At 34.7% G+C, this 17,674-nt stretch overlaps 2 protein-coding genes across 2 annotated transcripts; both read right to left on the minus strand.

Moving 5' to 3' along the window:
* Positions 1–254: 254 nt before the first annotated feature.
* LOC113496854 (ras-related protein Rab-11A) lies at positions 255–13,289 on the minus strand. The gene is made up of 6 exons (XM_026876219.1): positions 13,011–13,289; positions 12,461–12,582; positions 3,649–3,881; positions 2,975–3,090; positions 1,351–1,491; positions 255–908 (listed from the first exon to the last, which is right to left on the minus strand). Exons 1-5 carry the CDS (start codon positions 13,048–13,050, stop codon positions 1,361–1,363), a joined length of 642 nt encoding a protein of 213 aa, XP_026732020.1. The 5' UTR covers positions 13,051–13,289; the 3' UTR covers positions 255–908; positions 1,351–1,360.
* Positions 13,290–14,046: 757 nt separating this feature from the next.
* Positions 14,047–17,571, minus strand: LOC113496853 (50S ribosomal protein L1). The gene is made up of 8 exons (XM_026876218.1): positions 17,462–17,571; positions 17,327–17,379; positions 16,901–17,031; positions 16,415–16,628; positions 15,674–15,841; positions 15,041–15,274; positions 14,651–14,748; positions 14,047–14,250 (listed from the first exon to the last, which is right to left on the minus strand). Exons 1-8 carry the CDS (start codon positions 17,478–17,480, stop codon positions 14,118–14,120), a joined length of 1,050 nt encoding a protein of 349 aa, XP_026732019.1. The 5' UTR covers positions 17,481–17,571; the 3' UTR covers positions 14,047–14,117.
* Between the last annotated feature and the right edge of the window lie 103 nt (positions 17,572–17,674).

Below are 17,674 nucleotides of genomic sequence, written 5' to 3' on the forward strand. Positions count from 1 at the left end.
GTAAGCGAGCTTGCGGCCGGCGCGGAGGCCCCACGCCCGCCCCAAACGATAACTCCAACATGACGCAAAAATAAACAATAAAAGCTTCAATAAAATGTACATGTCACGCCGTTTCCATAGAAGGCACGTATTCATAAAAGAAAAAAGGATTCCCTTTTTAAAAAAGCTATTCTGTTACTTAGTAAAAACTACCAGCTAGTGTATTACAAAACAATTAGACATACTCTCATTATGAAGCTATGATTTGTGTGCTATCAAACAGTGAACTTTTACGCGAATTCCGTTTACCAGTCCAATTATTGCTCATTTTCATCTATAAGGAATTTACGCCTAATACTATGGAAGAAAATATATAAATTATAACGGGTTTTAGTTAACTTCTCATCATTATTTATTTCACTAAATAAATAGCATATAACATGAATTATCTACTAACGAAAATATGGTTTACCCCTAAATAAAAAAAGTTAAATTCAGGTATAAATTACACAGGTATAGTGTGTCTAGCGCCAAAATTAATAAACTCGGGTGCTTTCTATAACCGAAGCATGTTTCCTTTACTAAATTGTGTTATATTGAATCGTCTCTTCACGTAACGATAATTATTATATATTTTTTTAATCTTTATTCGTTCGGACACTAAATATCAATAATTACACAAAGCTATCTACATGAGCCACTCTTAACCGTTTTGTGTTAGTGTTACCAGACTCAAGTACGTCGTGGCCATAGTCAACGTATGGCAAACTTCATGTATAATAAGATTTCATCTCTGTGTAGGACTATATTTCGTACTGGCAACCTAGTTATTATGTTGGTAAACACCATTGTCTGGGAATGATTCGTAATGATTGCATTTATATTTCCAGCCGCATCTCTCTCTCCGGCTCCGACGAAAACTGGACAATCTGCAAACGAGAACCAAGCTATAGTGTACATTCCATATCTGTAACGTTTCAGATAAAACTACTCACATCTTCATAATATGCTTATTAAGGTATCACGACTAGTGATATAGTTCAATAGTTGCGGTGCTATAATCGAGCTCATCACCTGCCAAGCCTTTTCTTAACAAGGACTTGCTGCGTCAAGTCTAGAATAATATATAAGCTGACGAAGCTGATTACATATTTGAATTTTATAGCGGCCTATCGGGGTCGTGCATAACATTGAAATGCGATTGGATAGTCTCGTTTAAACCAAAAATTGCTTGACCTATGTATCTAATTTTAATCTGTCATGAAAGGACATAAAAATTTATTAAGGGCAGGGTAGCAGGCAATTGTTACTGATTTTAACAAATAAATAAATGATATTTTTAACATTAGTCACGTATGATGCGTTACTAACGTATGAGTGACTACTGGCAGCACTGCTTGCGCACGTTGTCGCTGTGCGAGGTCCGCACGTCCGCCGGCTCCGCGTCGGGCCGGATCACGTCGCCCTCCGGCGGGTCGCGCATCTGCTTCTGAGATACGATCCTGTAGATTTCTGGAGACAAACATTGTGTTAATGAAAGCTAGGGGGTAAGGCAAGAGCGTCGGTCGTCTGCAAGCAAGATGGGTCGATGATAATATATAGTATAGGACTCGGGTCGAGTCCGGATGTGGCTGGCACAGGACCGTAGAAATTGACTCGAGAAAGGGGAGGCCTATGCCCAGTAGTGCGAGGACAAATTCTGTGGACGAGGATGATGACGACGGGGACAACATGCACGTTCTAGAACTTGACTTTCACCACATTATTAAACAAGTGTCAACTTTTAATCTTTAGGAAACATAGACACAAAAAGTACTAGTAACTACTAAGATACCGCCCTATAAAAATAACCTTTTCACGGGTAATACTAATCTAGTTATCTTTGGTAAAACTTGTCGGCAATAATATTTAGAAAATGATCGAGAAAAGGAAATCTTATTTCGATACAATTGTTATCTTACGGGTATGGGCATAAAACGAGTGTAACAGTGTAGCACAAATAGTGGTTCATAAATAAGGCCACATGATGATAGATAACTGACACACTAAGAGATTATTAAGATTAGTAGAGAAAAAGAAATCAATATTACAAATGCAACACAGCTTTCGCCTTTCTAATACTTAATGCATCTTAAACTTTTTGCTAAAATGTGTTTATGCACAAAGTATAAAATTATCTCTAAAGAGGAATTGTAATAAATCCAACCATTCTGACTTCTATACGAGAATATATTTTAAGATGTTTTGTTGAGCAAAACATACTATACTTAGATCCTATCAAAAATACATATAGTCAACACATAAACAGTCTCATCAACTTACAAATAATTTCATGTACACAATGCGCATTTACGTATGAGAAGTATAGATAAAGAGCTCATCATTTTAAAAATAAAACGTACAATAACAGCTCTACATAGCGATAGTATCAATATAAAACGTAGGCAGTCTTAACTACCGCCTAGAGTGAAATGACCCTAAAATGTTGACATTGTAATTACGTGGCCATCTATATATAGTCACACTATACGACGCCTCAAACTGTGGGCGGACGTTGACATTTACATCGAGTTTGTTATTGATGTCGTGTGTCGTTGTTTAAGTTATATCAATATTTTTAGGTATTTTTTTTTTTAAACAATGTTTTCATTTACTTAACACGCCAATCAGGTTATGCGCACTTTGTCCCATTTGTAAAACATACAAAACTGTCCTATGAGTTAATCCAGATTATAAACAATCTGTCTGCCAAGTTTCGTCTAAATTCGTTCAGCAGTATTTTCGTAAAAGAGAAACAAATATCCATACATACAAACTCGCTGTTATAACATAAAGTAGGATTAAGTTATGCAAGGATTAACACTCGCGTCATTAATTTGAAGTTAATGACGCGAGTTTATCAAGTCCCCTGTATTACAACCTGGGATTGAGTCAGAACCCTCACTTGAACAATAGTTAATTAAGAAAGTATTTACAAGTAACGAAGTATAATTACCAGTTAAAATGTTCTGGAATGCAGGCTCGACATTAGTGGAGTCGAGAGCGGATGTTTCAATAAAACTAAGACCGTTCCTTTCCGCGAATGCCTTGGCTTCTTCTGTTGAGATAGATCTGTAATAATCATTTATGAGGTTTTAGGTTTAAATAAACTTTAATATTGACAATTATTTAGTTTATGTTTTAGTAAGTTCTAAAGGCATAATATGAGCTCTATAAGTAAGAATCCTGCAACTGTGTAAGATAGACGGTGCACTATGCCAAGAAGAGCTAAGACGTTATTTATAGGTAGGTATAGCGACACTTGAAAACACTGATGCTATCCGGCCTGTAGGATAGGACGGCCAATAATACAAATACGCTCAAAGGCAAGTATTTAGCATAGTAGCTTCAAATTTATTGTAATCTAAACATTAGTCTCCCGCAGCAAAAAAAAAATCTTATATCTTATCTTAATCGAAGGGGTCCACAAACATTAAATTCAAAGGCGGACATTCAAAGACTTTGTTCCTGTGAATTGAATGTGTGAGAACTCAGGACAAGCTTTCGTGCATCGCGCAAATGCTTGTCCTATGCGGGGATCGAACTGGCGTCACGTTGCGCTCTGTGTTCGGCGTGTTGGCCTTAACCACTCGTCTATCGCGGCAGTTAAACATGTATTGCGGTACTCACCTAAGATGCCTAAGATCACTCTTGTTCCCGACAAGCATGATAAGTATGTTCTGGTCGGCGTGGTCGCGCAGCTCGCGCAGCCACCGCTCCACGTTCTCGTATGACAGATGCTTGGCGATGTCGTACACGAGCAGCGCGCCCACCGCGCCGCGGTAGTACGCCGACGTGATGGCGCGGTACCGCTCCTGGCCCGCAGTGTCCCATATCTGGGCTTTTATAGTTTTGCCGTCCACCTGAGAACAATGCAAAAATTGTTATTCATGTATTCTTTATAAAAAATAAAGTCTACTGCACTAACAGTCAAATCTTGGTTTCGATGAGGTTTCAAATATATTTAATTCAAAAATCACAGGAATCCTTCACCCGCGACATGTTGCGCATCGCGTTTGGCGTGGTGTAATAATAATCAGCTGCTCTGGCATTTCGTAAATCCTTTCAATTATGAAAGACAAGTTAGATAAGTATAAAATGTCTTCCGTATGATTGCAATTGGCGCTATTCTTATTATTGGCACTTCCATTTATCATACTTTTAAGATCGGTGAATGAAATAAAAAAATACGAAAATTCGAAATTTCTTCTTTTTCGCAGTCGACATCACTAGTCGAAAAGCGTAAACTGACATAATCTTATTAAATAAGTTTCAGCTGGCGGTGTGAAACCGTCAAACTGCTCATTTATATGTACGAATTAGTTATTTTACTTTCAGGGCGTGTTGTAAAAAACGATGAGACATTCTATGGGCATGCCGATAACCTAGCATATGGCAGTCGCGACCTCGTTTCATGGAAACACCATCGTTTAAGTTGGACCTTTCGTGAAGTCTGTAAAGACCTTGTATGGAATTGCAAACAATTAATGAAAGAGGTAAACGTTGCGCATAATTATTATAAGACGCCTAATGTTTTAGATTTAACATTGTTCATTTTAGACTCATCACCGATTAGGTCGTTATTTTTAAACATAATATCAATACTATCTACACTGTAGATCAAACACCCAAGGTATTTACAAAAATCGATTATCACATACGACTCGATCGTTGATTTAAATTGCTAGATTAGGGAAACTAATCGTTGTTCCTACCTAAAGCTTTGTTCAAATTGGGTTGTTCTTTGTTACAAAAAAATTGCATAACATAAACTGTTACCCTGCGGCAAGCTAACTTATTGTATACGTATAGATGAAGGTTTTATGTCGATCAATAGGTTATGTTCAAGGCGTCCATGCCGCACAAAGTTAAAGTCAACTAGTATGAGTAACTTGCAACAAAATCATCAGCCGCTTCGATGGGATAAAGTAGCAAATATTTTAGACGAACATAATATTTCAAGAATAGAAAGGATGAATCAAATCCAAGAGAAAGTTAAGACACTGCTTAAGAATTGCATGTGGAGGCGTTAAATTCGGAAGTGATCAGCACTGTTGCTTAATTGACTTCCACGTAAGACAAGCAAGGCCTTGACCAAATTAATTTAAATACTTATCATGGGCCATATGAGTCAGTCCTATAATAATAGGGCATAATACAAAGAATACGTGTTTTTAATGTCAACATCATGTTAATCTAGAATTCATTAAGTTTTACTTCTTTACTTTAAATAATGATAACATAACTGGAAAAGTACCAAGTAGTTTTTCAAGGGCAATTGCTATACATATCAATATTTTAGTAAACGTTTAAATATAGGGACGATCATTCATCCAATCTTGAGCGCCGCAGGAATAAAAATTGAAGTTCATACATATTCATATGGCACATTGATAATTTCGATCAATAGTGGCGAGTCATAACGGTACACGTATGAATGGGGCCACTAGTTTGGCAACGTGTAAGTGCAGTTATACGTGGACGAATGACGTCAGTGCTGTTTCATTGCTAGCTTTGAAAACTGGATGCTAATTCCTGGCATTCAGTTTTTAGATGATTTTGTATTTTACGATTAGAGGTCAAAAAATCCGGATCCAGAAGGTCGTCGTTAAAACAGTGTTTTCCGTATTTAGTTAATAACATGGATGACAAATCAAACTTATCCAAGAGTATTTTTTATAAACATTCATATCTTAAGTGGATCGGGGTATAGTTGTTTATATCAACAGGAGCTGTCTTTCGTCAGATGCTACAATAAAAATATTTTTCAATCAGTACAAAGACGACGCACGGCGCTATTTTGGGACGTGACCTTAGGATAAGATTGACCACCCTGTCTTCACGATAACAGTCTAAATAGTGGAAGCTAACTGAAATTGTCCCTTGATGAGGTTGGTAGGGGAAAGTCTATCTGATATTTTAGTGTGACGGTGTGACGTAAATTATACCTTACACCTGTATTAGTCTGATATTATGTAAATAAAGTTTTATCAAGTGAGTCAGTGACTGACGTGATTACTTCGTCATGCCTTTTATATTTCATTCACCTGTTAATGGTCAATTTAATCGTCTGACGTGTTTCCTACCTGAGATTGAAGTTTCCGATATTTTGTAAGTGTTATCGAGAATAATTTCTTTACGTAACTCAGGTAATACAATTGGTTAAAAGACTTAAAAAAAATATATTGTTGTTCAAGGCAATTTCGGCAAACTTTTTCTCAGCTGTCATGAACATCATAAAATGGAAGTTCGTCATGAAATTAACAAGTTCCTAGATTATTAACGATGGTAGCAATAAACCAATTTGAAACCAGACCGACTCCAATGAATACGTAATGAACTACTTGCACGACTCCAGTTTAAATTGCACGAAAGCTGTTTTAAAAGCAGCTTCAGTAATCCGCTGGACACTTAAAATAAGTTCGAAATTACTTCAGCGGTTATTGTGTCAAGATAAGTTAGAATGAAGAATAAAAAATGCGAAATAATTAATAGATAAATGAGAGAAGCTTTTATTGACTGGGTTATCAGAAGAAGTTAATGCGACCATTGTTGTTCCATCCTTTATACGAAATGAAACCCCCGCGGCACAAGGATTAAATAGATAAACGCGAGGGTCTTTTTTTAAACAAAAAAAGAGAAATTCTTTATACATTAGCCTCTCCTTTTCCTTCATATACTTTTTTACTAACATCACAACAGTTTCATGTACAACAAAAATAAACCGTGAACTTTACATAGAAAGGCGACACTTTAGCATTTCCTATACAGTTAAATCGATAATCGATAGTCACAAGAAACGATTTCTCTAGTTAGATCTCTCGATAACTAGTAAGAGCTCGAAAACAAAAGAAACCTTAACGGGCACGTAACGTCAATACAGTTTTTTCTTAGATAAAACAGAGCAAACCGCTTACCAGGTAACTCTGGCGTAAGTAGGGTCAGGGAAGGTAAATATCCAATCAATTAACCAAGACCGCTCTGAGCCGCGACAACACACGGCCAGTCTAGGTTTATGTACCGGAATGGACGGTGATAAGTGGAGTAAATGGCTTCCTTTACATGGATACAAGGCTCAGATCTCGAGCGGATGCATTCCCATAGGTAATATCTTTTACTGGCTCCATAAGGCGAATCATGATAAGCTTGTTCTAGTTGTAAGTTGTTGAAAGCTAAGCGCTATGAGTATTAGCCTAGGACTAAGTTTCCTGAATATCAGGCAGCGAATCAAAACTTTCTACATCGGTTTTAAATAATTAATTTTATCACCTCGGAACTCGAAGACATCTGTTGTGAATATCATTTACGTCACAAGAATGCAAACACTGAGTATCTGTGTGTCAGCGACAATTATCACCAGACCTAACCATACTATCAACAATTGATAAGGAAAAAACAATTATATTTTAATTTGTGTTAAAATATGAACAATACCTATTGGTATAAGATAAAACACGATAGCTAAACAATATCTTGGTCATATATTAAACGTAGAACGGCTTTCCTTATCGCATATTCCAGACAACCTTATTAAAAATATATATTTTAATGCAACTGCAGGCTGTATCGTACAAAGAATATCGCTTGGGAATTGTGTTAATTTTAATTAGGAACAACTATATTTTACAACATTATTTCAGAGTGCCAGAACTTTGAAGCGAAATGTAAATAGGAGAAATTTTAATATCCTAAACTCCTTCAGACAAATAACCTATTCGGTAGTAGGAAATTATGTATCTATCTTTAAAAATAAATACACTGATAAAAAAGGATACAAACACTTTTGTAGCTTGTCAAGCATTATTAACGCATATTAAAATATTCAGTGAACACCATTAAAGCGGTTGCCCAAGGCGTGCATGACGGGCAAGTCTACACGTAGAGGGCTTTTGCATAGTTTTTGGACTCCGTAGAAATTCATGCAGACTGCCTTATATTTATCCTGGGAAAGAAGACGTCACAGACTCGATTTCAACCAACGTTGGCAATATCATCACGTATAAAATTAAAAGCAGATCTTATCTATTCGCTTCCACATCTACAACAGCCGTATTTTTATACGTTATGGCAGGTCGACGGATTGCTTCTATCTTCCTTTTAGTAAAACCTAAATAGATGCGCATGTACTATTTGCCGTAATTCTTCTTCTAATGCCAGTTTAAACTGCCTCCAATAAAATCAACACTTAAAAGCGAAAAATAAAGTGCCTCAAATCATATCGGCTAGGTACTGACCGTAGTCGGCGCCAAGTTTAATTTTCCTGGTTGATTTATTACCAGGTGTGTTATTATTTTTGGTCGTCTAGCAAATCTGACAAGCGCTGATTTTTAACAAAATAGAAAAGTAAATTATTTTTTTGCTTTAGTATTGAGCTTAAGGTACTGAACCTGATACATAAATTGATGACCTGGCACATGCCTGAAAAAGGTAGAGCTATCAGTCTACCTGAGCGATATTAAATACGTATTCGCTCAAATGAATAATAATGCTTATTAATCTTTAATTTAATCAACTTTATAGGACCTAGGGACAGCTTTTCCGCTAAAACAAAAACAAAATAAAAAGTATAAAAACGGTGTTTACAACATAAACAAAAACACCAACCGAATTCAGAGCCTTCTCCTTTTTGAAGTTGGCCAAAATCGTGGTCAATTTACTTACAAACAAAAGACTTTGAAGAACTTTCCCCTAGTAACGTGCACATAATCATATACATCAGTTCTATATCAGACACATCGTAATTGAATACTATCAATTGAACATAATGGGCGTTCAAGATTACATTTAATTACTGATCAACATGATTTATTTCCATCAAGCATTTTAGGTTGTAATTGATGAGTAATCGTTACGTTTTATTAGATTATGTACTCTATTTTTTCTTTGAGGTCAACACTGTTATTGTTTCAAATTTCTAAGAGAATCTTAGAAATTAGAATCTATTCAGTTCAAATTTCCACAAAAAAACATCGCGTAGGCTACAAAAATAAACATTCCAATTCAATTTAGATACAAAACACGGATAAATCTAGCACGTACTCTTGTAGCTAGTCGTCCTACGAGTGTTACCAGCAAAAAATTCAATCATCCACTAAGTCACTTATGTTCATAGTTCTAGCGGGTACATTTGCCGCGATGGTTTTACTGCCCACGATTTACGAGACCGACGTGCGTCGAATATTGCTTTTAGCCTCTGTTTTATAAATCCTGATATTTTCATGGTCGTGAAAGGTAAAGTTTGAAACAACTCTTGGACGTTGAAGTAACATGCTTATTTTGAAGGTGAACGAGTACAAGTTCATCCATGCAAAGAAAAAACTTTCGTTTATTAAATATACATGCGTTAAAACATTACTTCGTAGTTATATCCAAACTAATATTATAAATGCGAAAGTAACTCTGTCTGTCTGTCTTTCTGTCTGTCTGTCTGTCTTTTCTTCACGCCTAAACTACTGAACCGATTTGTGTGAAATTTGGTACAGACATAGTTTGAAACTTGAGAAAGGACATAGGATAGTTTTTATTACAAAAAATAAAAATAAAAAATAAAATTTATTACGGACATACTATATAATAGTGCCATCTATTGGTCAAATGTCGAGCTGTTCCTATGCTCCGTAGATAGATGGCGTTAATCGCGCAATGGTGTCATTACACGTGTTCGGTTCATGTTATTGTTTTAATTCATCGGAAAATCCATCAGAAAAATGTAAATAAACAGTAAAAAGGTGTAAAAATAATAATATTAATATAATAAAAGTTTTGCTACAAAGAAAATGCTCTAACGGAGTATAGATAATTCTATTAGTACTACGCGCAATGGTGTCGATCGTTACACGAGTTCGGTTCATGTTGTTTTAATTCATCGGAAAAAAGTAAATAAATAGTAAAAAGGTATGAAAAAAATAATAAAATAACATATAAAAAATATAATACTACTTTTAGTACAAAGAAAATGCCCGAACGGAGTATAGATAAATAATCCGAGTTGTCACTATGGTCGATAGATGGCGTTGGGATCGAAATAGATCGCGCTATGGTTTCGTTACACGCATTTGGTTGGACATAGGATAGTTTTTATCCCAATAATCCTGCGGGAGCGGGAACTTCTCAAAAATCCCGCGAGATCGGGAACTATGTGAGTAAAACCAAAAATCTGCCGGAAGTCACTGTTCCACGCGAACGAAGTCGCGGGCAAAAGCTAGTTATGTATAAGTAGTAAAAATACTTTTTGAGCAAGGACTGCAAAACAAATAAGACGTAACGTATTGTCGCATTTTGAGTACTTTTCAATTTTCCTAGGTTAACTAATTTGTATGAAATTGTACTTGTAGATTTCTTCTTCTCATTACTAGCTACAAGAGCGTAGTCTGTCCCGACTTGAAAGGTTAAAGAGGTTTTATCAAAAAGAAGTAAAGAGTAGGCCAATAATACTGGCTAATCTAGCTTTCATAACAAAAAAGCGACAATGGGACAATATCAAAATGATCGTCGCTATGTAGATATGTTTGATATCTCTGTAAACGTCAGAATCAGTGAATTAGAAAGTAAAGATGCTAGCTTTGTTGTTAAATTCACTTGCGCGCGAACAATGGTCGGTATTTTTAATGTGTGAATGTATGCTCATGTTGAATAGTCATAAAGAGATGAGGCCTAAGAACATTAAGTTAGTCAAGCTATAACAAGGTGGGGGAATAAATTAAGAAAGTTATTCTGTTGTAAAAACGAATGTTAATTTGGAGATTACTCAGCCTTCCCTATCAAGGGTAGATACTGAAAAATATTTATATCCTATTCAAGTGTCGGATGGTAAAAGATACTAAAAAAAATAATTACAATCTCATCAAAATTACAGATTCTAAATTAATTTGTTGCATTCCATTAGTGTGATGTAATCATAAAAAATACTTAAATATGATTACACAATATCCATACATACATATAAAAGCCAACTGACCTAACACAGTAAGAACAATATTTGTTTTATTAATATTTGTAATAAAAACAGACTGATGTGATATTTACCTAATACCTAGCATACGGATGATGACATACCTAGTGAATTATATCTTTAACGATGGACATTGAAAATATTGAAATACTTGAGAAAAATAAATATGGACCTAAAAATAAACTTATCAATATTAAAAATGAACAAACTGGTGCTTTTAAAAAGTTAAGAAAAGGCTGTTGACCCCAGATAAGTAAATCAATAAAATTTATCTTAACAGAAACCATTTAAAAGCTATTTTATTATAAAACGATAACAGTGAATTTGGGTAAATCCCTTACAATAACTTAAGCAAGGACTCTATGGGACAATATCATTATGGAATATAGAATATGTAAACAACCTAGCCGGTGTCCACAAAGATGGACTTTCTGGTGTATAAATAAATAATTGCCAACAAAACCAATTTCGTGAATGAACTATTAATTGAATGTTATGAGAGCAGATTTACATCTTTCATAATTGCAGGATGACTAGATTGAAAAGCAGCTCTGCATTATTTATTTGTTTTATGTTTTTATCCATAACAACCATCTCTATGATGTATAAACATTTACAAATAATCCTGTCAACAAAACCTCTTTGGTAGATCTGCAAATCATGTATTATCTACTTGAAAAATTGTCCAACAAGATTGAATATTCTCCCCACTCAGAAAATTCTATGAAACTGTTGTTTTTTGTCTATTTAACCTCCTTTGGACATTACTAAGGTTATTAATAAATTTCATGTATTATTTAAAAGTCTTATCTTGCAACAAACAGCATAAAATTTCTGTAAAAGTTCTGCAATTCTTGTAAAGTTGGGGATGTGTTGAAATTTTATTAGATTTTTTTAAATTGCCTTGCTTCAGCATTTTATTAAAAAAAAAAATTAACATTGTTGAGTAAACAGCATTAACAAAATCCCCTGTCAATTTTTTATTCAATATTTGATTAAAAACAGTATTATTAATATTAGAGATATAATCAATTGTTACCCTAGTGATATGGCAATGGCACTTATTAAATAATAACAGGCTTATACTTGTTTTGATTGTGAAATGCAGTTATTAGCCAAAAAAGCAAATTTAATCTTATCTGTATACAACCAGGATCTAATTTTAGTGGCTAGTGTATGAAATATAACAGAATCATTATTTGGATCACAATAAATACCTTCATACTATTGTAATCAGCAAGCCATAGATTATTAATTGTTCATAACAGTTGTTTACAGAATGATTCCTTTGTCTTGCTTCAAACAAATGAATGTACAAAATGCATATAAATAAGTTTATTAATGAATTTCTTGCAATTAATCAGATGCTGAATAACCGGTTTTAATGGTAGTTGATATGCAACCTTTGACTACAGCTTGGGAAACAATAGCAAACTGTTATTGACAGGAAATTAACATAAACTTTGTAAAACAAACAAAAAATATATTTACCTCTATACTTCTTGTTGCAAATTCCACACCTATTGTGGATTTAGACTCTAAGTTAAATTCATTTCTAGTGAAACGTGACAGGAGACTGCTTTTACCGACTCCAGAATCACCTATTAGCACAACTGAAACAAAGAACAATAGCAAACATTACCAAACGTAAGGAAACACGAAAAACATGTTTGTATCCACAATATCTTGTTAGGAACGTAACAGTTTATGATTAGATCATACGTGTAGCAGAAGGTGACTCACGAACAACGAAAATTTACGAGAAATCGATAGAAGTGAGTCAATCAGCTGATAGGAGACGGTCCTTGTTTCGTACCAAAACCACAAGTTACATCAATAATAAAACATCTTATGCACTATACAACTAAATTAAATTGGACTGTAATACAAAATTAAGAGGAAAATGATATCAATCACTTTTTTCCTACGTCATTTGAAGTCGAAACAATGGTTACAATAAGTTACATATCGAAACAAATATCTTAAAGTACACAACATTAGGACAGGTGATTCACCTGATCCTGGATAAAATTAACGGTACCTTTAAACAAATAATCGTATTCGTCCTCTCTTGTGCCCATTTTGATTTAACTAGAGCTCTTCTTCTAATCGACGTCAAAATCGGTCAACTATAAAACGTCAAGATGAAACGTAAACAAAAATAACAGGAGACACAAATATCACAGTTTTTATCAACACTGCACAGTTTCTGGAATATCACTTTTAGGTAAAGATTAATTGGATTTATACTGGTTTCAAACTATTAAAATCCTAAATTGTCATCGGTACAAGATGGCGGATTGTTTTACGCCCATCAGGGGTGCGTTCAAACGAAGAGATCTTACAAATTATTACGCCTGATTAAATAAAGGTGTAGGATAAAACAAATTAATGATGATCATAAGAAATATTATTTCTAATAAAATGGCAAAGTTTATGCAGCATTCTGTAGATTTAAGTATATCGTAAATTAAAAATCCTTGCTTAAGTTATTTTTTTTCGAATTTAGTTTCAAGCTACTTGACAATAAATAATCAAAAACTTCCTTTGTTATCGTAAATAATATACTGGGAAGAATTTAAGCAAACGACATTGTACATTTCATTAGTGTTCAAAATTTAGAAATAATAGCTTCAAAACGCACTTCTAGATCTTTGTTGACGAACGTATTTGACATTAGCTGCCAACCAAAATAATGCGTTCAAAAATAAATAAATAACTCATACTTTCGTTGGTTTTTCTTCCTAACATTCACAACTGCGTATTATATTAATTCGGTGTCCACCTGAAAAGACACAATCCTTGTCAAACTATTGTTGCATATTTTGTATCTTAAGAGATATTATTAAAAGTAATGAAGAGCTGGGTACCTTTTCTGGGTATTCATTACAATTATCAAAAAAAAAACAATCTGGATTTGTTAATTGGCCATATTCCATGAGGATATGAAACACATCCTATAATTTTCGTAAACACCAAATTTATCAAAAAGATTTTCCCCTTTTCCTCGTTTAATTCGAAGCATCTTGATTTTATAAAGTTCAGCAAAAAACAGGGCAAGGCAATAAGTAAAAGAAAAGATTTTAATTTTATATTTAAATGTTTAATTTACATTATATTACTAATATACTACAAGAGTTGTTTCAGGTTACGCAGTAGCGGCAACAGCATCTCCCTCGTCGTCACTGTCTTCCCGTACTTCCTTAGACAACGTTTTATCGACGTAAACAAATGGATCAATCTTTAGTTTTTCAGGGGATGGCGGGCTGAGAAGCAAACACCTGTAAATAAAATAATTGTAATATAATTATGTTTAATTTGAATTGGTTCATGTGTTTTTGAATCACGGTTTTGCTCGACTCTTTTTGAAAAGAACTTTTTTTTCTTTCATTTAAAAACGACTCCCGCAGGAATTTAATCCTTGTGTCGCGGATTTTCACAAACATTCAAGTGCATGCACAAAGACACCCAGACTCAGGACAAGCTTACGTGGATGTCACAAAAGCTTTTCATACGCGGGGATCGAACCCGCGACACGTCGCTTACAGTGGGTTTGGCGTGGTGACCTTTACCATTCAGCTATCCGTTCAGCCGAGGATTTGACGTGCCAGAGACCAGTGTATCAATAATCCTGCACTTTAACAGTTTATAAAAATAAATTATAAAAGAAGTAAATGTTACCTAGTAATGAATAGTCCATCGCGTTTTGGTCGAGCTGACTGCAAATCCTTTAAGAAAGCTTCGATATTCTCCGCCACTTGCTTTGGCTCCATGTTTAACTAAAAATATATAAGAGATAATTAAAACTTTTATTATTTTGGTTCCAATTAATTATTCCTTGCAATACCGTCTACCTTTTTTAACGTTTAAAGCAGGGTTTATTAATGTGTGCTATAAACCGTATGGGTGAATAACGATAATATTTGAAAAACAATTGGAGACTAATTTCGGGTTTTATGTTTTATCTGTGTCCGATTATATCAAAAGATTCTACACTTGAAAGAAACTTGTAAGGTAACATAATGTGTAAGTCTTAGATTATTAATAAAAAAATTGAAGTCTGTATCATACCCTGCCAATAGGAACTTCAACAAATCCGAAATTCTCTTGATGTTCATCCTTCAAGACCCTGTACTGCACGCCGCCCGAGAACTTCCTCACAAGGTCTTTGAGATTGGGCTCTAAGGTACCCGACCTAACGTTAGGGAACCTTCTCTTCATCAATCCTCTTATGGGCACCAATTCTGTTATAATGTTTGGGTGGGCCACCACATAGTCGTAGTCACCGATTTTTATTTGACCATCCTGTGGAAGACAAATCGCAGTTTACTCTTCGTAAACACATTCGCAATTTTTAGCATAATAATTTTCTTCTTAATGTAATTCCTACACAAGCAACATCTTCAGTTCATTGTTAAATTATGTAACGGTTAACTCACGCGTATGTATCAGGGTTGCCCGATTAAGGACTCCGGTTGTGTCCGAAACTAGTTGGGCAACCCCGATAAATACGTATGAGTAGACCGTAAACCGTTGCATCATTTAATAATCAATCATTCTCACAATAGTTACAATCTTCAGTTCAGTTTAGTTACGTATTTGTTCCTTAACCTGATTTATTGTAATGGAAGATACGGTGCTCAGCCGTGTTGCTGTAAAAGTCATACTAAAACATGGCGGTGGCCCGCAGGTTTATAACCTTACCTGAATTTTCTTAATAAGGTCAGTACCACCAGCGGTAGTGGCCCCCGCATCCATGGCCTCCTTGATAAGCTCAGAGCCCTTGCAGAAGGCGAGGATGGTGCGTTCCTCGTCACGCGGGAACGTGTGCGGCAGGAGCGACAGACGCGTGAAACTGTCCATGAAACGATTCTGTTGATGGTTGATAAAAATTTTATTAATGTCTATAATAATTGATGGATATAAAAAAAGCCAGTATTAAATCAGTTTCTAATAATTTGAGTAGAGTTGTTACAGGTAGTCAGAAGCTTGAAAGTCTGACAACCAGTCTAACCAACAGTTATCGTGTTGCTCAGGTAACTGGGTTGAGGAGGTCAGATAGGCAGTTGCTTCTTATAAAACAATGGTACTTAGCAGAATCTAGTTAGACTGGTAGCCGACCCATACATAGTTAGGAAAAGATCTAAATTGATCTAATAATTTTAGTGGGATAAAGCAGGATTAGATAAAACAGGTGCAAAATGTCATGCCCATGCAGAACTGGCTGTATATAAGTATTAGCTTATTAGGCTTGTACTGTAATTTAATTCTTGTAAGAATCTTACTATTTTAGTAAATCAATTTTCTAAGTAAGTGAACACCAATAAGAAAAAAGGGATTTTTCAAAAAGTTTTTCTTTAGCCTCGTAGCCACAATCAAAAACTGGCATAAAACTCCCATTCCATCCTTACTACAACAATGATATATAAAACCTATAACACAAACCTTTTTGGCAGCCTCCATGTTCATTTCCACCCTAGCAATGACAAAGGCATCAGGTACATTATACATAGTGGGGTGATGGGTCTGCTGGTGGGCCTTGACCGCATCTTCAGCAGTATACACAATCCAGCTGTAGTACTTGAGAGGGTAAACATCGTCTTTGGCTAAAGGCTTAAATGTATCATCTAAATGTTTGCTGACATTTGATTTTGATATCCTGGAAATAGGAATTAAAAAGAAATAAGATGGTAGCGAATATAAATATTAAATAAGAGATCTGATTATTTTTTTTAACACTATTATGCTAAAAATTATACTATAGGTTAATCCACCAGACTATGACTGGTTATAGTTATGGCATGAGTATGTTTTTATTATACTTCTTATAAATGAAAAATATAAAATGGGAAAACTTGATGTTCACACTGTTTGTAAAAACATTTATTTATTTACTACATTATATAGGCCATTATTGTTTTTGAAACTTACTTGTCTTTCCCTCTCTGATTGTGAGGGATGAAGCCAACTTTGGTGACTTCTACTTTGACCTTCTTGGCGCGGGCTTTAGCCCTGGTGCCTTTACGAGCTGCATATGATACAGTGGCAGTATGCAGAGATCTCTGTAATATAATATATCAACAATCAAAATGAGTTTGAGGGAGGTTCAAGGCACAAATATTTAAAATTAGGTTTTTCAAAATGATATCTAACGGCAATGGTAAGAAATTGTGGGGGTATAGTTTAGCTAGCGAATAGCCTAGTTTATTTATCTAGTATAGTGAAACTACAGGTTAAGGTTTATATCTTGATATTGGATATACTCATCGTAGAGCATACGTGAGGTTTGTGCATACAACAAATACATAATTAATTGAATACGATGTCTTAGATATAAAATAATATTAAAGAACTTACCAAATTAGAACTGTTACACTTATAAAATGATAAAGTGTTAGTGAACATGGAACCTGTAACAAATGATTTACGTTTATATCTAGAATTATCACTGAATAAGTATGATTTTACACTGAATTAATTCATTACACTTACGGAACAGAGTTCCAGCCATGATTTCAGTATTTAAATTCAATTTTCTTACAAGTTATTTTGTTTTGATATAATTATTCGGTAAGAGAATTAGGTTAACCATAGACATATTAAAGTGACAGTATTGAGTCTTGTAAAAAAATCTTTCATCCGTACAAAAACTGAGCTACAAATTAACTAAAATCGAGTTGGAAGATGATCATAGTAATTTTATTT

Source organism: Trichoplusia ni, chromosome 8 (genome assembly GCF_003590095.1).
Source record: "Trichoplusia ni isolate ovarian cell line Hi5 chromosome 8, tn1, whole genome shotgun sequence".
In the NCBI taxonomy this organism is placed as follows: Eukaryota; Metazoa; Arthropoda; class Insecta; order Lepidoptera; family Noctuidae; genus Trichoplusia; species Trichoplusia ni.